This window comes from Syngnathus floridae, chromosome 5, assembly GCF_059516105.1.
Source record: "Syngnathus floridae isolate MCC-2025c chromosome 5, RoL_Sflo_1.0, whole genome shotgun sequence".
Taxonomy (NCBI): domain Eukaryota; kingdom Metazoa; phylum Chordata; class Actinopteri; order Syngnathiformes; family Syngnathidae; genus Syngnathus; species Syngnathus floridae.
This window is the reverse complement of record NC_142417.1, coordinates 8,823,280-8,851,085: the sequence shown is the minus strand read 5'-3', so window position 1 is coordinate 8,851,085 and position 27,806 is coordinate 8,823,280. Positions and strand designations below refer to the sequence as shown.

General features: G+C 43.0%; 1 protein-coding gene across 3 annotated transcripts in view; it reads right to left on the bottom strand.

The window, feature by feature from the left end:
• fam222aa (family with sequence similarity 222 member Aa) overlaps window positions 1-23,231 on the bottom strand; it is a 56,235-nt gene extending 33,004 nt beyond the window's left edge. Inside the window, exon 1 of one of the 3 annotated variants that reach the window (XM_088375356.1) lies at window positions 23,110-23,231. In XM_088375356.1, the coding sequence (XP_088231482.1) occupies window positions 23,110-23,126 (17 nt within the window). In that variant the 5' untranslated portion in view covers window positions 23,127-23,231. Of the gene's footprint in view, window positions 1-8,152; window positions 9,020-14,199; window positions 14,312-23,109 lie in introns of those variants that run through there. The other 2 variants (XM_088375355.1, XM_088375358.1) reach the window with 2 other exon arrangements.
• Between the last annotated feature and the right edge of the window lie 4,575 nt (window positions 23,232-27,806).

The following is a 27,806-nucleotide window of genomic DNA, read 5'->3' as shown; positions in this document are numbered from 1 at the left end:
CTCAAAAGTGCAAAATGTTCAGCTCATCCATGTTTATCGCCACAAAACAGCATGACAGCCGCTAATGACAGCCCCACAAGAGACAAAGCGGAATATATTAAGGAAAGAAAAAAAAAGAAGCTTTCTGGTGAAGGCGTAAGAGGAAAAACAGCTGCTGTCTCCCTTTTTCCCTCCGCTCATCCCACGAGAGTCCCATGCGAGCTCCCTGATCCTAGTTTGTGTCTGACAGAGGGGACCCGAGCTCTGTTCATCTCGCATGGCAACCCTCCTCCTACTCCATCCCCGCACCGCCGCCTCCTGCCTCGCCGCCGCCGCTCCGCTTCCAGGAGGAAACGTTGGCGAGAAGGGGGGTGGGGGTGGTCTACATCAAGGAGAGACTCTCCCAGTGGGTTCCCGTCAGTTCCAGGCCATTGCACTTTGCTCGTTGGGATTTTTGTAAAGACGCACAAGCAGGTGTGCACACACATATCCATGCACATGCAAACGACTATTAATGGCTAAGATAATGTACTGTTTTTTTTTTCTTTCTGCCTTATGCTCCCATGCTTAAAAGCATGGAATGTCTTATTTAGGGTTTCCCCGTGACTGTAAAGTGGTGGCAAAAATCTAAGACGGCTTGTTTAAGTGGCTAAAATGAGTTGATAATGTAAAAAGCAGAGGCAGTCGAATGCTTGATGTGGCCAGTGGCGACGTGCAGCCAAAAGGCATGACACACTTCCGCGGTCTTTGGGGACGAGCTGAGAGCGACAGGCTGCCCTTGTGCATTCCCGCTCTACAGATGTTGCCGTGGAGAGAGGCTGACTGGCTGGCTGGCTGCTGTGACAGCTGGACAGCTGTTCCTATAGACGTAGGCACAGAAGCATGGTGCGGAAATATGAAGGAGGGGGGGGATAATGGTGTATATTTGGTTCATGTGTTTAAAGCTGTCACTTTCACCAACGGTGCATGAGCAAGAATGGGGAAATAAGGAGAGTAAAAGCATACAGATGGGTGCATGGCAGACTCCACGAACACTATTTAAAGAGGATTCAAAAACAGGAAGAGAAGTTTTTTTTTTTTTAAAGCGACTTGTCATTTGTCAAGCCCAAAATGAACACTAAACTGGCCACTTGGCATCAGCTGAAACGTTTCATTCACTCTATGATGTCTATTTGAAATCTTGTGACTATTTATCATCATAACCAACTTCAATATGAACTTCACAGAAAAATAATGTGTTTGAAGGAGAGGATAATTGGCTAAAGTCTTCAAACACGCAGTGACTTCCTGTGTGAAAGGCAGCCTAAATCGAGGTTAAGCTTGAACTTTATAAACTTAATCACCTACAGTTCTCAAATTTAAAATTAAAAAAAAAAAAAAGCAATAACCCGCTGCCCAAACAGTTCAGATCATGAACTAAACAGCTTGGAATGACGCCAGTTCGTTCTGCCGCAACGCTCAGTTTCCCAAGCAGGCTGGGCCATTCATTATGCCACTAAAGGTCAGCAATTCGTTCAAGTCAATAAAAATGTGAATAAAACTAAAGGCTCACAAGAGGGACGCTCTCGTAGCCTTTGGTCGCCTATCAAACTGCGAATACGTGAACATGGATATTGTCGAGATCAAAGGTCGAAAAACAGACGTGACCTGGAGGGATATACTATAGCGCTATGCCGGGCCGGCGGTAATCGGGGTCAAACTCCACCAACTGCTCACACTCGTGTGGATACAAACACTTGCTGACAAACATATATATATTTATGCAAAGCGGAGATGAAAACCAAACGACCAGATTAGACCACGGCTAAATACGTTGCATGTAAAGAGTGCTATTAGGCACTTTTTAATGGACGCCAGTTGCCTAATTATCATAAAAATATAATCGTGCTATTTGGGGAGGGGAAAAAAGTGATTGCTCTGGAAGCAAGTCAGGAAGTGCATATGGGCTGCTTTATTGCTAAGCAACCAGTCATTATCCTCCAGAGTGGAGCGAGGTGACCGGCCATCCGTCTAACTCCGCTGGCTCGTCTAGCTCCGGTGTGCCCCCCCCACCCACCCACCCGATGCAACCACATCCCCACTGCTCGCTCTCCGCCTTCCCCACTCGCTCGCCCTCTCTGCTGTCTCCCCGTCCGAATACAAACAGAGATAAAGAACGCCGCAATCGCTCTTGACACACAAATAGGTTAACACAATAAAGCCGGCTTTGCCTGGCTCACTCGAGGGAGGAAAGCAATTCCAGCGGCAGGCAGGAGGTAATAAAACAGGGCTAGGAGTGTGTGTGTGTGTGTGCGTGTGTGTCTGCAATACATGTCCTCATGTCAATGTTCCTATGTTTTTGTATGTGAGTGGAAGCAGGCACCCAAGATCTTTGGCCTCGGGGTTCAATATCGTCTGGATTTCCAACCTTTCCTTGACACAAATAACATAGTGAGGGAAAGAGATGGGAATTCCAGCTCCTCCAACATTTTGATGAAAGAAACTGGAGCTTAATAGCAACAATATAGCTGACTTGCACCAGCCCTATTCAGATATGTAAATGTGCCCCTGCGGGTCAGCTGCTGCGTCTTTTAGTCTGCATCCCGCTCGCTCGGAATTCTCCATGTTGACTGAATATGGGTTTTATCCGCGCAAGCCTCGGCTTACTGTCCCCGCCGCCGACAAATGCAAAAAATCTCCAGTGTTTTATTAAATCGTCCAACATTCACGCTCAACTTTGTGCAGAAATTTGTGAGGTGGCTTGCGCAATTACGCTCCAGACCAGACAACATTGTTTTCTGCAGTCGGTGAAAATGTCATTACTTTACAGCCAGCGCCTTGCAATCGGGTAATGGCCTCTTTTTGTCACGGACACAAACGGTTTGTGGGAGGTGTGACGGCGAATAAGTGTTACGCATTTTGAAACAATGTAATATGCAAGCAGCTGGCGACGGAGTTATTTGGCGATACGGAGCAAGTGACAGGAGAAAATACAAGTCAATAGCTAATTCCTGGACTGACTGCAGTATAATCAAATGCATTGAACCTTGATGCATCCATGCAGCTGATGTATCTCCCTCCAGGCAATTATAGACAGAGGACGTAGGTCACCCATTGCCTCATCTTCTGTATGTCAATACACAGAGGGAGGGGACAACTCCCAATTAAAGCATCTGGAAAAGTTTGGATGTGTATATATAAACACGGGACAGGGCGGCCATTTGTTTAATGTCAGCCAACTCCGCACACGTCTCTCTCTGTTCCCCCAATCAGGTAATCAAACTGCATGGATGTAAATTGGTGGCTTTTGTCAACAGGGAATAAATTACGAAAGCATGAAGAGAAAATATCTTATCTGTCTGATGTATTTCCTGCTTCTGCAGAAAGCCTGAGGGGGGAGGGGGGGGGGCAGCAGGCCAAAATGTAGGGAGATGGAGATTAGGATGATGTGCGGTTCCTTGTTCCATTAAAGTTTGATCTTCCTCAATAGCCGAGGAGAATCAGATATCTCCCATTCAAGATTAAAGTACACCAGCATAGAGGTGGGAGGGGGATTAATCAGAGGCCTGCATGAGAAAAAAAAACCTAGCCTTGCTTCTGGCATGGAAAACAGTGGCAATAAAGAGTTTGCCAGATAATGTGAAACACAGCGAGGCACAATGGTGAATCAAGCAGCGTGTACGGGCCTCCACAAAACACATCAAAGTGTAGCCTGGACTGAGATACAGTAGCTGGAGAGCAACAGCGGGGGCCCAATCTGATAGCGGCCAAGACCGTCATTGCGGTGTAGTGGTTGGGGTTGAAGAGGGCACGGGAAGGATTTTCCCATGTTGCTCACTGTCGCCAGACTCCTTGAGCCTCGCCTCCTCTCGCTGAGATCAATGACGCCGGGGTGATTTCACAGCAGCTTGCACTGTCACCCAGAACAAATCAATGTGAGCATGAGGAAGGCAGGAGAGGCATTGTTTTTAAAGGGAGCAAATTCACAGTTGGGGAGCGTGTCAGATTTGTTTTTATCCTTCAGCCAGGAACACTTTGGAAGGAGCACGCCCTTGCCTCTCTCACTGGGATGGAGAGCCAAGTAAGATGCGCAGCTATCAGGCATGCAGGAGAGGATATTATTGCTCCTTTAGGAGTCAATGAGGTGCTAGCCTCCAAGGTACACACACTAGACTGTTTTTGGCACGAAAAAGGAGCACTTACTTGGGAGTCTAATAATTAGCCCTATGGGGTCGATTGTACCATGAAGGACACGGACGGCCTCGCGTTGTACTCATTAACCGCATATGAAAAGCACATGAGCTGTTTTAAAACAATAAAAATGCATCAGCTCACCTCAACCTTTCCATATTAAAGGCTACACATTAACCGAGACGTCTGATGGGACGTGACTTCCATTCAGCCTGATGGAACCAGAGGATGAGGGTGGAGGTGAGCGGGGTGGGGAGAGGTCAGGTGCTCAGTGCTTTCCTCAGAATTTTTTTTTTTTTTAAAGTGGGCCTTGAAAGTGAATTCTTAATAATATCGGACATTGTCCTTTACTGTAAGTCAATCTTTAGCCCGCCTAATTAGCTAAGCCAATCAGAGGGGTAAATTTAGCAGACTATTTAGCTGAATCCAATCAGAGGACGGGAAAATGTTGGCAGTCTCTGATTGGAAACAACCATTTCAACGCTGTTCCCAACAGTCTGAATTGTGAAGGCCCTAAGTAGATTACATTTACATGGCTCCACATAGAAGCTTAAATTTGATTGGACCAAAACAAATTAACATCAACAGTACACATCTGTAAGCAAAAAAAAAAAAAATCACCAGGAGCAGCCGTGAACCACCATTTGACCCTGACATCGCAGGAACACCAACAGATGGGGAAAAAATATGAGGCACTCGTCTGACACGCCGGGTGCAGCCGCAGTGAGAGCGCGACGGGGTCAAGCATCCGAAGCTAAAATAGATATCGTTGTGGAGGTATTGCTGCTAACTATACAACAAGGCAACCGTGTCATGTCAGGCTGCCTCTGCTCCTGCAGCTGAGCAGAGAAGACCTTCAGCCACAACCGCACATCCATGTTTATGTCACAGCCCGTTTTCTCGTTCACAATGACGGAAGGGTTGAAGGGTGTGTTCGTCCCACCGCAGCGATGATTGGTGTGCAATGCTTTCATGTCTCTTATGTATCGTGGATGGTGCGAAAATCAGGACGGCGGAGGTTATATTAAATCATGTAAAGCAGAAGAAAGACACGATGTGTCTCTTTTGTTTGCACGCGCGTGAAACTTTTCAGGAAATTAAACACTTTGATCAAGTGTCTAATGAGAAGCTTAGAGTGGAAATGTGGCTTTAAGTGTCTGCTGATGTTTGCTACTTAAAAGTTATAGTCAGGGCTGTCTGGTTCAAAGGCATAGTAGTTTTTCTTTCATGACATCTATAGTGAATATATGGACAACAGATCTGTGCCTAAATGTTATTAATCAGCGCAAAAAGTGCACACACACTGACACACACACACACACACACTCATGCTGAGACTATTTTAGTCATCTTAATTGCTAAAATGAGATTGGCTGCCTGCGGGTAGGTTTTGAGACAATCAAACCATGCAAGGATTAAAGAAGAGATTAATACACAGAGCAGGAAATTAAACTTCAGCAACTTAAACGATATTCAAGACTGCTTCTCTCGTTTCACTGCAGGCAGCTGTATTAATAAGCACCGAATATGTTAAGGCCACCAAGCTATCAATCAATCAAACTGATGTGTAATTTAAGAAAAGGCCTTTTTCTTTTGAGCGCATTAATTGTGTTGCTCTAATATTCTCAATGGCTTTGAACAGTCTTAACGAGTTGCAGAAGTGACTTTCAGTTTTGTGTTGTTGTCATTGCAGTGTTGTTAAGGTGTGGAGCAACAGATATGATGTGTTAAGGGTACGATTAATATATGACGATGAGATCACCTGGACTGTGCCACTCCTTGCATTTGTGACTTGAGCAAATCAATCCAAATGCATATTTTGTGTATTTTTGATTGTGTCATTTTCAATGTCACATTAATTAGACCAGTCTTACAAAGTTTCAGTTTTTTGTCTCCAATATTTTTCAAACAACTAGGCAATGTTATTATCATCTAGTTAACGTGTTTTCACGCTTGTGTGACGATTAAAGAAAATGGGGATGCATGCATTCTCTAAATGATGCAAGTATTATTGTACCATGGTTAATTTCTTTTTAAATTAAATAATAGTTAACAATGTTACTTGTTACCTTGTATTTAGAAATAAAAATAAAGGATTTCTGATGGAAACTGTGAGAGACCCCCGAAGCAGATCAATTACATTTCCATTATTTTCCAAGGAGATATAATGATTTTCAATCAGAACAAATCTCATAAGTCAACCAGTATTCCTGGAATGGATTGTTTAACCTCAGGAGCTCCACTAAATTTCTCCAGATTCAACAACAGGAAGCGAGACAGGCAAATTGAGACACAAGTTGAAGCAAAAGCCTGCAGTACAACATTTGAAGGTCTAAAGTGAGACGAAAATAACAAAAGCTTTCAAAAGCAAGTCGGGGAATAAAGTGGCAAAAAAAAAAACAAGAAACTCCGCAAAGGTAATTCAGTGACCTAGATATTAAAGCTTCTCTGTCACGCTGTTTGCCGGTGCCTCGTCCAACCATCACGTTGAGTTAAGACAAGCATTATGCTGGCAAGACTATTTGTTTAGGTGAAGAGCAGCCGCAGAGCTAATATGAGCACAATTTGCTCAGCAGGTCAGAGGCGCAGAGTGGAGGAAGTAAATGAGGCAGTTGTGCCCCCTCGGGTGCAGCCCCCTGCCTCATACATCACTGGATGTTTTATTCAATACAGCCAGGAAGGCTCCATGGCAGGTGCCCTGGCTGAGGTGCGGGGTAGGGGGCGGGGTGGGAATTGGGCATATTACATTCAGCAACCTGCTAGTCGACGGGAGAGAGACAGACTGGCTCCAGTCGGGGAGACATAGTAGGCTATATTGCAAGGATAATGTGTGCCCAACGACTGCTGTGATAGGCTCCAGCGCGCCCCCGACCCTCGTGAGGATAAGCGATTCGGAAGATGAATGAATGAATGTATATATATGTGCAGCTTTTTCGCTGCACAGTCAGCGGAAATTATATCGAGCATTTATTTATGCATTGGACATTCTATTAGGTACACTTGCACAAACTAATAATGCTACGGTCTCTTTTCAGTCTTATACTATGACAGCTACATTGACAAAAGGCACATACAGGATTTTTTTTTTTTATGACTAGTACGGTTATACTGTAAACATGCAAGTATGCAATGCAGTTAATTTGACTCCAAGGTAACTGTACTTTTTCACGACTCCACCCAACTAAATTATGAGCAACACATCTGCAGTGCAGTTAAAAAACCACCCATAAAACAAACGAATAAACATATTAGATTTCATAAGAGTGCCGTGTGCATACTTGTACAATAAAGTGTGTGTGTGTGTGCGTGGGGGGGGGGGGGGGGGTATAGAAAGCCCAAAGTTCACTGGAGCCGAAAGAGAATAAAGTACTGTTCTCCCATTCAAAAAAAAATAAAAAATACAAAAAAACAAATACATAGATAACCAGCCAGTTTGCGGTAAAGGCTGCGTGTTGGGCTGCTTGCCCGTCTGCCTGCAGAGGGCACACACACAAGCTCCCTCCCCATCATCCTTGGGAGTGAAAAGTTTTACAGTTGGACGCTCACATCTCGGGTGAAGTTTACGAGCTCTGCAGTAAAAATCCTGCCATAATAAGCAGGAAGACTATAAAAGCACAGTGGATGTCATTAACACTCCGGGGTGAAGAAGCACTAATTGCAGAAGACATTCGCAGTGAGAGGTTCGCACGTTTGGAACAGTGCCCGCAGGAGGAGCTGTACAGGCACCGTCCTCGGAGCCCTTCAGTCACACTTCAAAGTGGATCCTGGAGCCATTCGATCATGTCCATTTTACGACACTTCTTTTTCTTGTGGCTCACACACACGCCAACAATGGGCTTCCATGCGGGACATCATTAAGCGTCGAGTCAACAGCCTTTACTCTACATTCACTATCTCGTTAGCACCCCAAAGACACAGAGGAAGATTCTGACAGTGCGTCCAATTTTGAACGGGTGAAGCCCTTAAAACATGACTTTAGGATAATATATAAATATATATTTACCATAAATTGTTCCGTAGTGCAGACTAGAGCTCCATGCAGATTTATAACATTGACCGAGCAAGCAGCGCGCTCCCAATTAGAAATGCTTCATTTTGCTCCAATCCAGCAGAGCTGATGTCAAACGGAGATGAAGTTGATCCTCTTCTTCCTCCACCCGTAGCGATTTAAATCCCACACTTGAAAAGCTTTTTGAAATTTTCTCGGATCGCCTGCCAAATTTTTAACGGAGGGCAAACGATGCAGAAACAGGTCCTCGGAGGAACAATTGCGCACAGCAAAGTGCGCTTCAAGCTGTCGACGTTTCGCCTCCGGAGCGAGGTGAAAGGTCCTGGCTTGCTTTTAATTTCAGAAGATGTTATCTCCAAGCGACGAGGCAGTTAGTGGAAAGACTGGGTGCTTAGCTTATGCGCTACGCAGTATTCCACAATTCCAAGAGAGAGAGCGAGAGAGGAAAAAATATCCCAGCCGTTACGCATCGATTTAAAGTGGTCTAAAAAAGATGATTCAAATAGGTGAATACAATCGAGGCAATCCTGTAAGAATGGCGCACTGACAAGAATAAAAACTTAGACCGAAAAGGGGGAATCTTCAAGGGCTGCTGGGGAAAGGAAAAAGAAATCCCGGTGATCCGGCTCCGCTCGGTCCGTCACTTTCTCCCCTCGAAGATGTTCTTGCCTCCACATCCACAATGTGGATCTCCGGCTGCTCTTGTGCACTGATCTCACCCCGTGGTGCTCTCTTTGGTGCATGAACCAATAAAAGGGGCGGGGGAAAGCAAAAAAAAGGTTGAATTTGGATGAAAGGGATGGGAGCTCCGGGATGCGGCGTTCCTGCCCTGGTGCCGAGCTGCTGAGACTGACAATAACCCGGAACGCTGCAACCCGTCAGGCTGCACAGACCGCCCACCGACCAATCAGCGAAGCCGGCCAACACAAACATTCCCACGACTCGGCCAATCAACAATAATTGACGACTGTTACCATAGAAATGCATGGCGTCTGAGCGTCTGAAACCACGTTGTTTACTGGCGTAAAAAAAAAAAAAAAAAAAAACAGCAAACGCAACATTTAAAAAAAACGTGCAATATTAATTGACGTGGTAGAATACAGATGAGGATATTTAATCACCATTTACTCTTTAATCACCTCCGCACCACTTCATCCATCTTTCGGCAGCATACTTAAAGGTTAACTGTGACATCCCTTATTGGGGAAAACCCAAGTCTGACCCAATACTGAGAAATAAAGAACTGCAATGCGACTACAATCATACAGATCAATGCAGTAGGACAGGGGCCACCCATTATATTTGTCAGAGGGGCAGAATGTGTTTGCACACAGAAGATTAAGGGTATGATTTGTTTTTAAATAATCACATTTCAATATAAGAGCTGAACATTTAGCCTTTACTGCTATAATTCTGTTTTAATGCATGCTGTTGCAGATGTAAATGCCCATTTTTTTGCATATGTCAGCGCAAGAAAGAAAGAAAGAAAGAAAGAAAGAAAGAAAGAAAGAAAGAAAGAAAGAAAGAAAGAAAGAAAGAAAGAAAGAAAGAAAGAAAGAAAGAAAGAAAGAAAGAAATACAAGTGGTGCTTCTTCTTGACAAAAATTCCAAAGTAAAAGTTAAAAAGTATGTTGCATTAAAATTACTCTGATAATTCATCCAGTTTACTGAAGTATATCTGTAATAGATTAAGATCATTACTATATGCCCCTCTGATGAAAAGAGGAAAAGGAATGTAAAATTGTTTGATACAAAGGTGCAACAGTGGTCCAAAGCAATAAATTGGCAAATTCCATCCTACTTTGCCCATTTCTTCCAAAAAGACGCAACAACTGTACTTCAATTTACAAAATCGCACAACTTTCGTCCACGTTTCCTGAGTCAGCAAAACACGTTTTTTGTAAAGAAAAAATGTCATAAGTGGCCTTCAGTGTTTCTCATCTTCATCATCTTCCCCTTGCCAAGTGCCAACACTGCACGTTGCCACAGACACCCAAAAGGGAAGGACAAGCAATCACACATCATAGACTCATAATAAGCTGACGCTGGGAAGTGGGTGATGCAGCACTCAGCTTATTCCAGCGCTGATAAGAGCCTGAAAGTATTACCTCAGTCTGGCACCCTGCTCCAAGAAATCCATTGTGAGCCAGGTCATCAATTCTGCCCTATCTGATTGCTCCCCAATGCTGGGTATAGATGCATGTCACCACGCTGGACTCCCTTGCCTTTGAAATTCTCTTTATGAATTGCACCTTCATGCCAATGGCTACTACACATGTTGCACATGGCATTTTATGAGAAACGTCTCACAGACAATAGAGCTCCCAAGTCCATCCTATATTAGCTTCAACCTTGTCTCCTTCCTCATTGCGGCCGATCATATAACAAAGCCTGCGGATTTCAGACCTATTGCATACGGCGCGCAGCTTTACAGTAAATCAAACACATGAACAATCAATAGAGAACGAGCCAATCAAGAACGGGCGCCACTGCGAGCCAGGCATGAAGGCAAACAAGTCATTTGATTAGCTGATAAGCAGATGACTCAACAAACATTCATGGCATGTGTACTGTGGTTTGATTAGTGTACGCCCAATACACAGAAGATTGGACACAAATACGTTGTGAAAACACTCAGCTGTTCCAATCCCCCAAGGCGGCATGAGGGCACATAAAAACAATGAATTATTTATGGGGGAGACGAGCGAAACATCACAGTAGATAATTTACTGTGGGCTATATTAAATGGAGCTTTCAAAATAATATATCTGAGCGCACGCATTTCCCAGATATCATTGCTGGTGACATGGCGCAGAGCCTGCAGATTGGATGAGAAATTCTATTTGATAGCAATGAGCTTTTCTCTAAAACAGCAACATGAGAGTAATCCCAAGACTAATTGGGCCTCCTTCTCTCTTGCGATCAAAGCATCGCTGCTTTGTCACTGTTAAGGTATCAAAATAAAAGCGCTTCCAATAAAGGCAGGATTGGGCATGCCTCTATTAAAAAGAGAGCTCACAATGAATCCATTCAATAAATCCACTCTAGCCTCTGTTTGAACAGTGCATCTCATAAATAAAGCCCTTTTACGCCCCATCCAGTGCTAACATTAGCGTCTGGCTCAGAGCTGACAGCCTTGTGTTGTTAAAATGTGTTCCTGAAAGTGAACTCACTTTAAATGAGCAAAAACTTTCCACACGCGGCAAAGTAACGGGCAGAAAAAAAAACAAAAATCAATGGCAACAGAGGCATGGAAAAAAGAGATAGCATTGATTTATCTGCCATTGATTGTCGAGGATCGCTGCATTGTGCCCCGTGGGCGAACTGCGTGCCGTCTGCCAAGGGATGAGGATGAATCTGTAAAGGTGTCAAGTGGTTAGAGGACACACAGTTTGGAGGCTGAGCGAGCGCAGGGCACACACAAGTGGCAGGCGAAGAAGAGTCATCTGGAGTGGGAGCGAGGGCAAGGGGGATCAAGCAGAATAAGGCTCGATAAGACCGAATATGCGCAGGGGTGACATCACCTCTGGGTTCAATCTTTACGGGCTCACTTTAAAATGTCGTTGAAGAAAGTAGAGTTTTTTGACACAGAAAGAAAATCACACAGCCAGGCCTTAAACAAGCACCTGACTTCACTTTACTTTTCAAAATAGGTTACAAACTGCTGCAAAGATAACAATGATTGAAGTTTCATTGTTGAGAGTCGCTGAGAAGAAGTTTAATGACACCCATTTCATGTTTCGGATCGACAAGTTAATATGTGGGCAGTATCGAGATTGTACTGCTTCAGTAAAGCATAGCGTTTGCTTTCATCTGCATAGCAGTCAATACCAGGTTTTAAAAAATCTCTCCTCGGGGACACATTTAGATAACGAGTAAGCAGGGACCTTAAGTGGAACCCTGGGGGATCCCAAAAAGAGGAGAGCAAGGGAGGAGGAGACCGAACCTAGCCTCAAGCAGAAACCTTGTTTTGACAGATAACATTTCAACCACGGATGGATGGATGGATGGATGGATGGATGGATGGATGGATGGATGGATGGATGGATGGATGGATGGATGGATGGATGGATGGATGGATGGATGGATGGATGGATGGATGGATGGATGGATGGATGGATGGATGGATGGATGGATGGATGGATGGATGGATGGATGGATGGATGGATGGATGGATGGATGGATGGATGGATGGATGGATGGATGGATGGATGGATGGATGGATGGATGGATGGATGGATGGATGGATGGATGGATGGATGGATGGATGGATGGATGGATGGATGGATGGATGGATGGATGGATGGATGGATGGATGGATGGATGGATGGATGGATGGATGGATGGATGGATGGATGGATGGATGGATGGATGGATGGATGGATGGATGGATGGATGGATGGATGGATGGATGGATGGATGGATGGATGGTAGCTAGATACTGACAACACACAGTTAACACATGTTGGAAAATTTGACGGCCAAATGGTTAATAAATTAAATAATTTTAAAACCAAGCCATGTTCACGGTGCTAGATAATTTGCGTTCATTCAGTTTGGCGCAAGAGGCAGTTGGCTAAAAGAATGGTAAGCATGCATAAAATCCTTCCGTTGCAAGCTTGACAACACACATATATTTTGCAATACTTTATGTCTGGCTTGGCTAATAGTAGATGCATCTCCGGACCGGAGACTTCCTACTGACAGCCAGATGTTGATAGGAGGGGAAGCCAGAAGAGAGATCAGGGGCCAGAGCAGCCATGCAAGCCTGCTTGAAGAAATACTCCTTCACTTACATAAACTGAAGTCTTTACGACATCCTTCGACCTTTTGTGTGTGCCTGTTAGAAATCACATCTTCGCCGTCACTAGTGCCGCAATCCTGCTTTACTCCAAGACATCCTCTTCCCTTAAACACAGATCAGTTGGTTGCCAAATAGTATTGCCACACCAGCATAAATGATTGCTACCGAAAGTAACGTTTCCTGGCAGGCTTTGAAAAGACATCACTTCTGGGAAACATCATAGCCATCCTTGCCATTGTCAGAATAATAAGAAGTGAAAATAAGTAGTGGGTTCAGGTTCTGTGGTATTTAGAAGAAAAAAAAAGTTGAAACATGAATAGCAGTTTTAGACAACTGCATATTTGGGTTAAAAAGGGAGACTAATGATTCATACTTGCAGCTCCAAATAATGAAAGCTGCCAAAAGTCACAGTGATTGACTGTATGCCACCCCCCACTGACTCATACTTTATTGCTCTGTATTAACATGAAAATTGTTTATTTTGGGGGTATTAGTTTGTATAAGGCAGGATTTTAGAGTCTTGTGCCTACAAGCTCTTAAAACTACATTTCTTTTTTTTAAATTGTATTGTTTTAAATAAATGAAAGGCTGGACGGAGTTTATCCTCTTTGGATAATCCGGCAAATTGTGTTGATTGCTTTGCAACCTTGTTTTCATCCATTCCACAATGGGCGTCTGTCTGAATTTATTTTTTTTAAATCGTGTTTAATCATCAAAAGCATCTGGTTTCCTGTATGACCAGTCAGAGATGAGATGTCTTCATGATACACTCACTGCCTACAGCCTCAACAACCTCTCGCAGGAAGCCGTGAGCAAACATGCATGCACTCAACTCTCACAGCTGAGCTTGTGTGTGTTGGCCTTTGTGTTTGAAGGGTGTTTTTAAAGGAAGTTGCTACGAGTGCTGTTCACAAGATACTATATAAAATTGCAAAAGCATTTATTAACCACACACACACATATATAATATATATAAAACACTTTGGGGGGAAAAGCAATTTTGCCAATCGATGACTTCATTTCAAGACCAATTTAAATTTGGAGGAGCCATTTTTTTGCAGGATAATCCCACAAAGTTAAAGCAAATGTTTTAATGAACAATAAAAAATACGACAATATAACACGGTGGATGAATGGTAGGTGAACTCTTACAAGATTATTTGCAAGATTTTAATGAAAAGCAGATACCGCAGACAAAGCCTACAGCTGACCGGAGATGAAATGTGGTTTATCTCACCTTGTCAGGTCATATGTCTCCATTACAAGGAAGCACATTCGTGCCAGAGTGTGGGAAGGTCATACACAGTGTCACAGTACTCACACCTGGGACTGTTAAATCTCATTGGCGCTCCACCTCCTTGGAAAAAAAAAAAAAAAAAAAAAAAACCAACCACAAAAAACAACCTTAGACATTCTGGAGATGTGATTTTTTTTTTTTTTACATGCAATGGGGAAGTTATATTTTAGAACCTGAAACGGGGTTTAAATTTGGGTTTTGGGATGTAGCAATCACCTCAGCTGAAAAGACCCAAATGACACTATACTCTCGAGAAAACACACACACACGCACACACACGTAGAGCAGCTGGTTGAGGCAGGTCTGCCAAGAACACAATCCCTGCTCCTGTTGTTTGAGAGCTTTTACATGATGGCAAGTCATCTCGGAACTGGTGTGTGTGACAGGTGAAGGTCCTCTGAATTCACTCAGAGAGCACCTTATTCTATTAAAAATATCAAAAACAACATTTTTCTTAGAATCTGTGGTACTAATACCTACAGATCCTGATTTTCATATCAACACAAGGCTTGCAGCATGTGTTTGTCACTCTGGCAGACTGGTCTCCGCCGAGCCAGGTAGGCTGGCTCAGCTGGAGGTGTGCTGGGCAGATTGACAATTTATTGGGAGATGATTTAAACCTTACGACCGCTCACACCAACTAACTCCTGCGCAGCTAGGGTAGAAATCTAGTCTCCAAGAGCTCACTTCACTGTGCAGATGTACTTCCGCCATGTTGAGACAAGCACCACATTTAAAGGAAATGAAAGGCACAGCTTTGATTGGCAATGATTGAAGTTGGATAGGTGGAGTAGCTGTTGCCAGTAATGAATCTGAATAAATGCAGAGTGGAAAATATAGTCTGGTGGTTTTAGTATGAACAGAGCATCGCAGATAGAGCAGCATGTCTACAGATAATGTCGGCATAATCCAAAATTGACCAGCCAGCCATTTCCTGGACGGCAGTTGCTTTAATTTACTTAAGTATGAATATTTTCATATGAATACCTCAAAGAAAATGTGTTTCTCTTTGTAAAAGCACTAATTTTTTTGGGATTGTACTATGTTGCGAATTTGTAGCTTATGTTGCCATTGGTGAGCAGAGTCACTATAGGCTTGGAGGATGTAACACAATGATTTCCACATGCGTAGGCGGTTTACGGACACAATTGGCTTGATGAAATGTGTTACAAAACAAACGATTTGGAGGAGCAACTCTTGTGTTAGTGTTGAAACAACACAGGAAAAGGAGCTTGTGAAAAGCTTAGTGCTTATTCATGAGTGGTTACGTCCAGTTAATAAAACATTTTCATTTCAAAAAAGAAGTTTGAAGAAGTACACCCAAGGTCGATTTTTATTGAAAGCTTTCATAGAAATAATTACCACTCTGGGAGCACGTTTGATTTAGTTAAATTCCTAAAGTGATGTTGGTGTCTGTCCAATGTCATGATGTGCATTAATCTTTGCTTTTAAGCATCACCTTCAAAATACTTTCATTGCAAAATAATGTGACAATGTTTTTAACTGCATTGACATTCAGTTTAAAAGTAAAAAAATCTATACCTGACATTTTAATTGGAATGACTAACACTTTAACAGGGTGTAACAAGCTGCAGAAAAGGTAGACATTCCTTTAATTTCTCAAGCATATTAATTAAAACTGTAGAGCAACCGCTTTCACTTTTTTCATGTCTCTCCATAGGCGGTTTTAGAGGGTGGCAAAGGGTGGCAGCTGCCGCCCCAGTTGCCAATGATATATTGACTGATAATCCCTCTATGGTGTGTACAAACATTTCAATCATAATTTTGAAATTCACTCTCACTCCGAATTGTGAATATTTACAAAACTACAAGTTTAATAAACAAGAAAAACAAATCTGGAGACAATTGATGAGACAAAGTATCTTTAAGTTTCTCTCTCAACTCATTTTTTAAATTATTATTACTCTTCCAAATAACAAAAATCAATTTTGGCCGAGTATACATTTTAGCTGAGGGACAGGTTAAAATGTTATACAAAGGGGGGGACAGTAATGCGTTTGTCTACAGGTTGCCAGGGTAACCCCCCCCAAAACTGAACCATCTGCAAGGCCACAAACTATCTCCAGCTACCACAGCGTCTCAAACTCCAGTGGACAGAAAGACCATCATCCTCTAGTGCTCAGCTCGGCCCAATTTTGCGCTTCCGCTTGCAAGTGATAGAGCTCTATCAGTTCTGACAGCTCCCTAGAGCCTATTGGGATTTGAGAACTCCCTCCTTTCACCCCCAAAACACACACTCACAGGCACACACACACACATGGTGGACGCACACACTCCTCCGCTGTCTTTCTTTAAATCGCACGAAGCACAGGGATGAAAGGCGGAACAAAAGCTGTCAAAGCAAAGAAAAGAACAGGTTTGAGGATATCTGTCAAGATGCTTAGGACAATGGGATACTTTGTCCCCGGTTTCATTATTGGCTTGTGTTTAATTGGAAACAGACAGCTAATCACATTAGCAGCAACCTCTTCACAACTCAAGCATGGTCCTCTCCCGGAGGCAATCACCATGAAGAGGCGGTCTCATTGAGTTCTTGGTCTGCCAAATAAAGTGTCTACAAATTACCTTTGATGGAAGTGAACTTTGAGCAGAAATACCTTTAGTCGAAAGACTTTAGCAATTATAAAACAGATGATGAAACAGACCGTAATATATGATTTGGATTTACATTGCCAGGAACAAAGTCTACTCAACTAATAGTCGTTCATTTTTCTAAGTGTCTACCTTTCCAAATAGTTTCTGTTGATTCATCACCGGATGGATTTGAGAAACAAACAATCTGCCGTGCCAGATTAGCTAACTGGACAAATGGCTGTGAATCTGATGCTTTTGCAATTTGAAAACTATGCTGACTATTTTGATTTCACAACAAAGTGCTCAGGGTATGCAACTGTGGTTCGAGATACCATACCAGAGCACACGTACATTTTTGCAGACATCGATGCTCACCACAGTGTGGTTGGATGGAAACATAGTACATGGTGATCAAAGATTTTTTTTTTTCCGGAGTGCTGTTATGATGTTTATTGTGAAGTATAATAGTCTGTTCCAAATTTGAGCCACTTTGTTATTTCAGAAATACTGGTAGCCACTACCATGAATCAGTTCTCAAGTAGTAACTCAGTTTCAAAAAGGTTGGTGAGTGGTAACCCCTGCCTTTGTTGTTTACGATCTCAAACGTCTATAGCCTTGTCGCTCAGCAAGGTTCAGTCTCAAGACTCTAAAGACACAGCACGAAGAAAATAAATGTTTCGAAGATGCTAAAAGTCTCAGTTGGAAGCGAGTTAACAATCCCAGCAAAAAACTTCGGCTTAGGGCAATCACGGAATGAAATAATCAACAAATCTAAAATGGGTTTTATGGGCAGCAAAGACCAAACTAATCATTCAAGTAACTATTTCAGCTGTTTAGGGGGACTTTTGCACATGTTTTTTTTTAAAATAAAAATAGGTTGTGTCCTTCCTGTATCAACCTTTTGGAGATTTACAGTAAAATGCAATGTTTAAACAAGGAGTCTTTGTGGAATTTTTGGGGGATGAGACATTGTTTCCATCACAACACCACCAACATAAGATCAGCTAGTGGTAACTAATCACCGTAAAATTGGCGCCTCCCAACTGAATCAGCAGTGGAAGCTTCAGTTTTTCATGCAATTTGTCATCTAACACTTCCTTAATTTATTTACACAAAACCTTGGGGAGGGGTTGGTACATGCATCTAGCAAGAATCAATTACATTTGAGTGCAACATCAAAATCCCCCAAAACGTGGATGGATGAATGTACGGCATTAATAATATTTTATTATATTTTGCATTATAGTCTGGTAGCAGCAGCAAACTGGTGAGTCAACGGAAAAAAAAACAAAAAAAAAAACCACGAGATAAACTAGTAATGGACTTCAATCTTTAGAAGCAGATGTGGAATAGTGAACTGGACCAATCGGGTCAAAAACACAAACCGACCCCACAAACATGCAAACGGTTGCGTCCAGTCCATCTACGTCTGACATTTGTTCTGTTATCTAACGTACGTACAGATAAACAAACAAAAATACAATTCTACGTGATTTTTTTTTTTTTTTGGGCCAACCTTTGCGGAGTTAAATCCTGACGGAGATATTATATGAATCCACGTTCTTCCATTTTTGCATAGAGACAAAGTTGAAGGTGACGATGCATTATAATAACACCTTGACCTCAATATCGCAGTGCACACACTCCTTCCACTTCCTCCAGCTGTTCCGCCTCACAGTTTCCACCTGACTCATTTCTGTATTTCTCTACAATTGCTTCTAACCTTTGACTCCACGCACCACTCTTAATCCCTTTTTTGATTCAAGGAAGGATGTAGGCTGAATTATTCAGTATTCATATTTCCATCTTCATCATCCCTCCACACTCAACTCTGACCTAAAAAAATGCTGCCTTTCTTTCACTCAATGAATTAGCACCCCATCTTCTGTGAGACCTTGCCAATCTATTAATCTAACTTGCCATTTACTGTCTTTTCTCTGCAGCTCTGCTAAAGGTTGGCTGCCTCTCGTCTCTCTCAATCTGTCACTCAGTCTTTGTGTGCAAATCCCACATCTTACTCCCCCAGACTGAAATATTCAATTTGGATGCTGTTTGTTTCGCACTTGGCAAAAGGGGATATGTACACTGTCTTTTGTTCCTAATCAGCAAATGCACTCACCTTTCACCCTGACTTGTGTTAACTTTGCTCTGCCGTGAAACTGCATTTAGTTTTCACATTTATGCTACTTGCTAGCTCCAAACTGAAACTGCATGTTATGTGTGAAGAGTAAACACAATCTCTCTCTTACTGTAATTCTGACATTCGTGTGTTACGACCTGCATTCAAAATAGGTCAACGATTATGCAGGTTGTAAAGTGAGGACCCACAGCAGCAATCACACACAAGTTTTTAGTTGATAATAAAATAAACAACACATTTTAGGTACAGTAAATGTGTTACGAAAAAAAAATGTATAAAGGTGGATCAGCAATGACCTAAATGTGCAGCGTTGAGCATTTGAATCGTTAGTTTTTGACCTTCTGTCGCAGGCTATTAACGTAAAATCAGTATGTGCCATGTTTAAAACAACATGGTGTCCTGGTTCGTCCACTAATATTTTTGTCTACTGGTGGTCTGGGTTCTCCATTGCAATGAGATGTTCTGCTTATAGCAAATTGTACCATTAGAGTAAATTGAATTGTTATTATAAGGTAAAATGTGCTTGACAAATATCTTATGTGAGGGTCATGCCATAGCTTCCCTAAATTATAATAAGAAAAATAAAGCTTGTGCAAAACTATAAATTTTTTGTTATTTGTTATTATGTTTGCTTTATTCTTTTACATTTGCAACAACTTTTAAGGTTCATGTTGCAGATGTTTCAAAGATGACTCACAAATTTTTTTTTTCTTTTTTTTTGCCACACAGTCTAAAAGCTATTCTAATGTGCTGATCCCTGCAAACTAAATTGCCAACAGTTAACTTAATGCACCATTACCACATCAAAGATATTTCCTTGCACAGATATACTTAAAATATGAATCGATGATAGAGTCGCTTTCTGGTTCCAGTAATGCACTCTGCTATCTTAGCTCATGCATACTTTGGGCCAATCTAATCTCTGATGCCACACTTTCCTAGTCCTCAAGTAACACCTCGGCTCAAACTGCAAATGGCGACAATCCGTTGCCCGGGGAACAAACTTGTTCTTGGCCTCTGCCATGCAAATCCTTCTGAAAAAGGGCAAAAAAATCAAACTAAAAAAAAAACGGATCAACACCGCACAATGTTATGTGCCGGGATTCAGTTAAGATAGGGCAGAGCATTCAATGGAGAGAAGGTCACTATGATCAGGAGGACATTACAACAAAATATAGTCTGCACTAAAAAAAATAAAAAAACAAAACCTCTTTGTTCTTGCATCTAAAAGATTTTGATGGAAAGAGAAAAAAGCGAAAAGACTCGTCTGGCAAATTAAATCTACTAGAGCCTGTGCATACCCAGAGAGCCTCACAGAGGCATTTTCTCCTCGGTGGCTTTAGAACACCCTTCCTTCTCCTAATGGAAGGGAAGCAGAACAGATGGGACACAAATTGCACTTTCATACACCTCAAGGTTCAAGGCAATTTCCCCTCTGCGCCTGTGAAGTTCTCGGATTGCCTCTCCATCCTTTGAGCCTTTCGCTAATCAAAGGGGTTTGGGTTTGTTCAGTGCCCCGACTTGTACACTCACACACACGCATACACACATGACACGTGAATGCAACCGCATGCCCATAAAAGCCCTTTTTACATTGACCACCCCTCATGTTTGGACTAGTCATCTGTGGGAACCATTTTAATGGCGACACCGATACCATCAAAGTCGCTGCCTCAAAAGACAAAGCAGAGAAACTATGGATGTTATACACAAACCTGATGTTGGCTCGTTAAGGCACACATATATTCAGATATGCTTCGTAAATTAAGATAATTTTCTCATCGGATATTATTATACCTGTAAAAATAGTACGGCTATCGCAAGATACACTAACAATAGTGATAGGATCATGATACAGCCATGTATGAAAAGGAGAAGGGCATGGTACTTTTGACGCCTCCCTTTTGTGACCGTTTTACCATTAAATTAAAAGATAATTTCACAGAAACGAAAAAAAATTGCTATTTTAGAATAGATAGGTCTTGAAAATAATCTGTCATTGTTTTTTGGGAGAAAATTCTAGCTATCAAAATTACTAGTGGTATCGGTGCTTGGTATCGGTATCTGTGATTACTCAAAAAGTGAGTACTTGTACTGGTGTCGGTACTGTTCAAAGTATATGGATGAAAAATTTTTATATTATCCTGAAGTAGTTATCAAACTCCAACAATATAAATCATTGTGATTTGATTCATAAGAATGTGCATAATTATAGAAATTGTAATGTATTCAAGCAGTGTCAGACGCCATCGCCTTTTTGATTTGCTGTCGTAGCATCCTAGCGGCCGAAAGAGCTGCTGACAAAATACTTCCTGCAATATTGTTTACAGCTCCATTAACAAACAAACATTAGGACCCATTTGACTAAATCCCGCTGACAGAGAATATGGTGATCAATCTCTATAGCAACCATGCCCATTAATTAATATTGCACTTGGAGATTTAGACAGATGATGATTATTATGGAGTGTGCACATTTTTTTTTTCTGAGAGGGGAGAGGTGGCGAGGGAGTTTGTAGGCAGGGTTACCACAGCGCGCCATCTTTCATTTCTGGCCTTTGTCCCGCATAGCCTTGCTCTGCATACCAACCACGTGGTTAACTGTGTCCCCAAAGCAATTACAGACAATTGCGAAGCTAGTTAGCAATTAGTGGATTAAATGTAATGAGTCTGCTGTTGCCATGGCGATTGAATTTTTCAATAATACTTGTCAGGATGAAGAGCCCTTTAGAGAGAGAGAGAGAGACAGAGGGAGAGAGAGAGTTTTTAACAGATGGAGGCAGATGAGGCAGGTCCAGTCCATTTATTGCTATCATTAGTTTGTTATTGAATGCAATTAGTACTTTTCATACGCACTGTAAAATGGGGGAAAGTCGGAAAAAAAAAAAACACATTGTAATTAACCTGCAAAAATCAATGTAACTGCAAAGCTCAGCAGGAAATGCAGCCTGTTTACGACTAAGAGCAGCTGGTGCGGGTGGCTTGAAAACAACCACAAACTCATTTTCAAGGTCTCCACCTGCTCTCTTGTGTTTTGGATCTTATTTTGAACAAGTCGTGCGCACTTAGCTCAAATATTTTTCGCTCAACTGTCAGCCGTAATTATTTGCTCAATCATATGCATATTGCACATATATACATTACCATCTGTGCTTTTTTGTCCCTTCAGGGCCAGAGCTGACATATTACAGTGAAAAGACCCATATTGAGTTGGATAATGGATTCCAACCTACAACATTTCATATCCTGTGTAATTTGATCGCTATTTAGTCTGGATATCTGATGCCCGCTCCTCTCCCTTTATGAAAGTGCGTGTGCAAACTGGGGCCTGAATCCAAAAATGATTTATGGCAGATTCATGAAGAGAGGCCAAGGGGAGAGAAACAGATTAGGTAGAAATCTGGAGAGATAAAGATGAGACGTCTGTCTGCCGCTGAGGGCAGCGAGACAAGTCCCGTCCATATCAAGCTCAGGGAAATGTGCTCAGGGCCCTGACAGACAGCATAGAACCATCTCCGAGCTGACACAGACATCATCTTCCCTTTCTCCTCCTCGGGCAAGGAGAGAACTGTGACATTGCCAATTAGAAAGTCTTTAGGGTGGCCTCGTACTTTATTTCGCTTCGCACTTCACTGGAACTTCACCGAAAACGTCATTGCGTGATATAAAGTTGTATTTGTAAATTTATACGCTCATCAGGGGAAAACATTTGAGGATTTTGAATGATTTATTGGAAATAGAATCTTGGCTGGAATGCAATTCAGTGCGCATCATTAACATTTTTTAAACAGGAATCGGCTGCAGTAGTTTAACTTATCCACGCCGCAGGGTGAAAATTTGACATGCAGATTCTAATAGAGTGAACCTTTTGCTATTCGTGGGAGTTGGGGACCAAGGCCTGTTGCGAAAGACTCACAAATAGTAGATGGCTCCATTAAAAATGTTTAGACTAAGCTCTGAGTATACCACAAAGTATGATCCCACATCACTTGATTATCATTTCAAAATCATCTTACAACAGTACCTTTAGAAATAAAATTCTCACAGATTATTTGAGTTAAAAAATAGTTTGGCACAGCTTCACGACCAATATTGCCTCAGGAAATGTTACTCACTCAGGTAGCTCTTCCATAAGCAAATCCAGAGCAGCTCAGCCTTTGGTGAATGGACGTTATAGCTTACAATCTACTTTTGACTGTACTTCAAAGTCCTTTGAAAAAGTAACATGTAGTATTTCCAAAGGCTTTATTGTTCATAACTTCTATGAAATGTCTCACGACGGATGGTGTGGCTCCCTGCTGTGTGACGACGCTTGAGAATCACGGATGTATAAAATGGATGTGTAAAAACAATTCATGATTCTTTTTTTCTTAGATGATAATGAAAGTGTCATCTGGAAACCAGACAGCTTTCTGTTGCTCACATAAGGAGTAGAGCACGATACCCATGAAGGGAACACCAAAGCACGTCTAGATCACCGACATCACTCTGAACACCAACCAGGTCAAGCAAACTTTGACATCCTATCACAGTGATGTTTTTATTTTCTGTGAGGCAGCGTTTGTGCTAGCTAATGGCAAGAAAACCTGAGCTGATTCAGCCCATTTCCCCAGCTTTCACTTTCCATCTCCGTTTCATTTCTCCCCTCCTCTCAGGTACGGCGACCGTGAGGCGTACTGCCGGTCAGTGTGAGGCCGCTTGCAGTAGAGCCGAGTGCTGGAAGTTGTGTGTGATTACGCCTGACCCCCCCCCCTCCCTGCTGCTGCGGCGTGGGGACTGCGAGGGAGAGCGGTGAGCTTTTAATACCGCACCTCGAGCCCAGACAGGCACCATATTTACACTGAGCCTCGGCTCTCCCTGAGCCTTATGACAGAGCAGGCGGAATGATCACCCCTCGCCTTGCAGCCGAAAATCCATAATTCATGAAGAAAGGTGGATGGGGTGCATACAGGGCATGCTTACAGGGAGCGGGGGGCGCGGGGGGCACCGCCTGAGGAGTGTGTCCTCAGCCCTGTGTGTCTAAGTAATTAAATGGGATTAGGTATGCGCTGAACCCATTTTCTGAGAGATTGGCTGGCAATGCCATTATTATTGGAAAGGATCAGAGGGGCTTAAAAGCATCGGGGAGAAAGGTAACTGGAGAGAGGTTTCAGGAGATTTATTGAAAATAAAATTACTGATGTAGGTTGCGGGATGGAGACAGTCATCTTTTGCGGTCCCTTTTAAAAGGTGAGAAAGGTTGTGGTGCTTAGCTTCCTGTGGGACGAGGAGGGGGGGGGGGGGGGGATGAAGCGAGGCACTCGCGTCAAAGGCGGCACCGCGAGGCTGATGTCCACAGACCGCTCGGCCCAAAACATCCGTTTCTAATTTGTGTGACAATGCTAGCGCGGATGGTGCCTGATTTGCAAGAGGGTGCCCACAGCACAACTCATTTGAATAAGCACACATCCGAGCTATCAGGCGGAAGTGTTTGCAGACAGACTGAGCGCTAACAATCTTTCGTCAGTATAGCCAGACAACCTCGGCAGCCGGTGTTTCTGCACGTGCACCTGGACTGTAATCCTAACACGGCTAGCGAGGCAGGTCCAAACAGAATCCTGTATTGTAATCCCAACTGCATTCCTAATCTGAATCTCAGCCTGGCAACCAAAATTGGAGATGATTTCCTATTGCCAAAGGAGCTGAGGCAACTTCTTGTTTGTGCCTCCCTTCTTCCCTTTGGCGACGGCAACCCTGGGAGAGATGCAGAAAGCACGTCCCCCAGGGAGAAAAGCTGCCTCGGGCCGCAGAAAGCCTATTTACAACAAGCTGTGCTTGTTACTTTCATCAAAATAGAGCACAGAGCTTTTTCTCGTGCCTTGTTTTTGTGCTTTTGGCAGGAGGTTGTTATTGTAAAGCACCGACTCCATTGTGTTCAGCCGTGCGGTGAAAGTTTAGTCGGGAAGAGACGGTCGGCCACAAAAGCTTTGTTCCGTGAGAGGTCATTGCGGTTTATAGACTTGGAAGGAGGTAACTTTAGGAGACGCAGAGCCGCTCTATCCTCGGCCGTCCTCGATCATCTTCAATTAAAGGATCGACGGTCTCCGGCGGCCGCGTTTGTCATAATCTATTGGCGATGGCACATTCCAAATATTGAAGGAGAGGACAGAAAATCAATAGGCTGGATTGGTCTGCAAGGCCCAGAGGGAGGTCTCCTTACCCAGGCTCAATTCTCTTCCATCAAGGCTCTCTTTTTACTACTGTTTGGACCATCGCTTTGAATTTCGTCAAAGGGTTTTGAGACTATCCAAAAAAGGGAGGGGGGGGACATATAGTAATGGGTTTGTAGTTCACTGACCTGCCATATGCCCTCGAGTCAAATATGCAATCACTTCTAGTCTGTCTGTAGACATGAAATGCTTTTGTTTGCACCATCTGGGATAGAACTTCATTGTTGCATACAATGAATGAATGGTTTACAAAGATGCTTGCAGATGTGGATCAAATCAAGTGTGATGAAAGAATGTTTATTATGTTGGTTGGAGAACTGAATGTGACTCTGCTCAATATCTACAGTGTCTGTCTGTCTGTTTCTCTTAATGTTGAGGACCGAGTAAGAGTAACAATAATTTTTGAAAAAAAAAAATAATAATAATAATCTTACATCTCTTTTGATCATTTATGAGGGCTTTTATCCAGTCGGAGCAGACACAGTTAAAAAACAGGCGGGGGACGAATCAAGGTCAATGACTTCTTGACAAGCACTCTGCCCGTGTGGTATTATTTTTCATTCTCTGTTCACACCAATAGCCTGTACACTTCTGTTTTTCTTCTTTTGACTTCTTTTCAACACTATCTATTGATTCACTGAACTGTAAAGGACCAATCATGCTGGAACTATTAGCACCTAACGGCAGTATTCATGTCTGAAAGCTGTGTGTATCCGAGAGACAAGCTAATCACTGAAAAAATAAATTCTCCCACAGGGTGGGCGACGCTACAACTAATCTGCTATGACTTATGTTTGCCCACTCTTTCTTGCTCAAGTATTTAGAACAAAGCTGAGAAGGAATATCGCCCAGAGGAGGGGGTCCACCTACGATCTATAAAGTCCTCCATCAAAACCACCTCCCTCGCTTTATGAGAACATTAATCTGAGGTTGCACTATTCTGCGGCTCTTCAAAGCACCTCGACAGAGTGAGTTGCCTTTTTTTTCCCTTTCAAATGCTTTTTGCTGTGTAGCCTTTGTTATACAGAATTGCAAAAAACTAAATCAATCTTGTATGTTGGATTCAGACAGGGGGCCTAATTTACCAACATGTTTGTAAAAATTGAGTGTGCTTCCCTCAGAATGAATACTTCAGCAGACAAACATCTGCAAGAGATGGAAAAGTCAGCACTTGCTGGAGCAAACAATTTTTTGCCTTAAGCCTGCTTGCAAAGCCTCCAGCTCACCACCACCATTACACACACAGCTGCACACTGCAGCGGGCCAGTGGAGTGAGTGCACGGAGGTTGGCCTGGATACACTTTTAATTGGCAGTCCGTAGGTGCAGGATGAGTGATATGTGCCAAACAAGTGAGTACGACGAGGAGATGCACTTCAAAAGCCATCACTCCTGGAGCATAGCATTGTCTTGGCATTGGCCGTGATGAATGCAGAGCACGAGAGCTCCCCATCTACCATTATCATCAGATTCATCTCCGCCAATGCTCGGTGGTCCCACTAAAGTCTGCCATCAAGTTATTTATGACGCACATGGAAAAGGCTGTTCTTTAACAGGCCTGCCCGTGGCGGGCGGGCGGGAGCAGTACACAGAACACGAGCTTTGGATGTTTAGGAAATAAATCAAGCAGCTAAATGAGGGCAAGCAGCGCAAAGCGTAAGACCCCTTTCCTGTTAATTATGCCCCAGGCTTCAGCTTCTGGACTCTAACAAGTTCTGGATGGCGACAACAGGCCAGACGCTGTGCTGTAGGTAGCGGCGCTAAGCTCGGCCCATCGGATCCGACCCGGCCCGTGAATTATTTGCTGTCAATGGAAAGAAGCCAAATAAAACGCGTGCAGGATAATCTTCACTAAGGAGGCTCCACTCCAGTCGTTTCCTTTAACAACCCTGTCCCCTTTTTTATTTTTGAAAAGATTCACTTCCTAATCACAGATGAGAAATGTGCACATCAAACAGCGCCAGCGACTTTGGTCTACACAGCTGCCTTATAAAAGCAAACAAGCTATAAATAAAAGAGAATTTTATAGAGGGGCGTCTGTCGGGCATGTGGGGCTGAAATAGAGAGGGGTGAATGAAATGAAGAGGTGAACAAGTAAAAGGAGAGACAAGAAAAGGAAACTACACAAAGGAGATCAAGCAAAACGGCAATGAAATGCCATGAAATTAGTGAATGAGAATTAATCGGATAGGACAGGACAAGACTTTCTAAAGGCAGACTGGGTGATGTTACCTCTTCTGCTGAACACAATGTGATGCCATTTAGATGTGATGCCGTGAACAGGTTGGCTTAGGGTGGGCTCGGTGTCACGGCTCGTAATGAAAGCCTTTCATGTGGCAGATGATAAGAGGGGGGCGAACAAGGCAGAGGGCCCTCTGGGGAGGTGAGGACACCCGACCACCACCTCCGCCGGAGCAGTGGAGAGGAAAAGTGCGGGTGTGGGCAGGAAGCAGCTCCACAGTGACGAGACGGGTTCTTACCAAAGACAATTGACTGTTGACTAAGCCCCTGTCAATTTTTTCCATTCTTGCACAGCATGCAGTTTGTACTGCACAACGGGGAAGCTTTCCAATTTTGGAAGCACAGTTTGACATCATTTTAGACA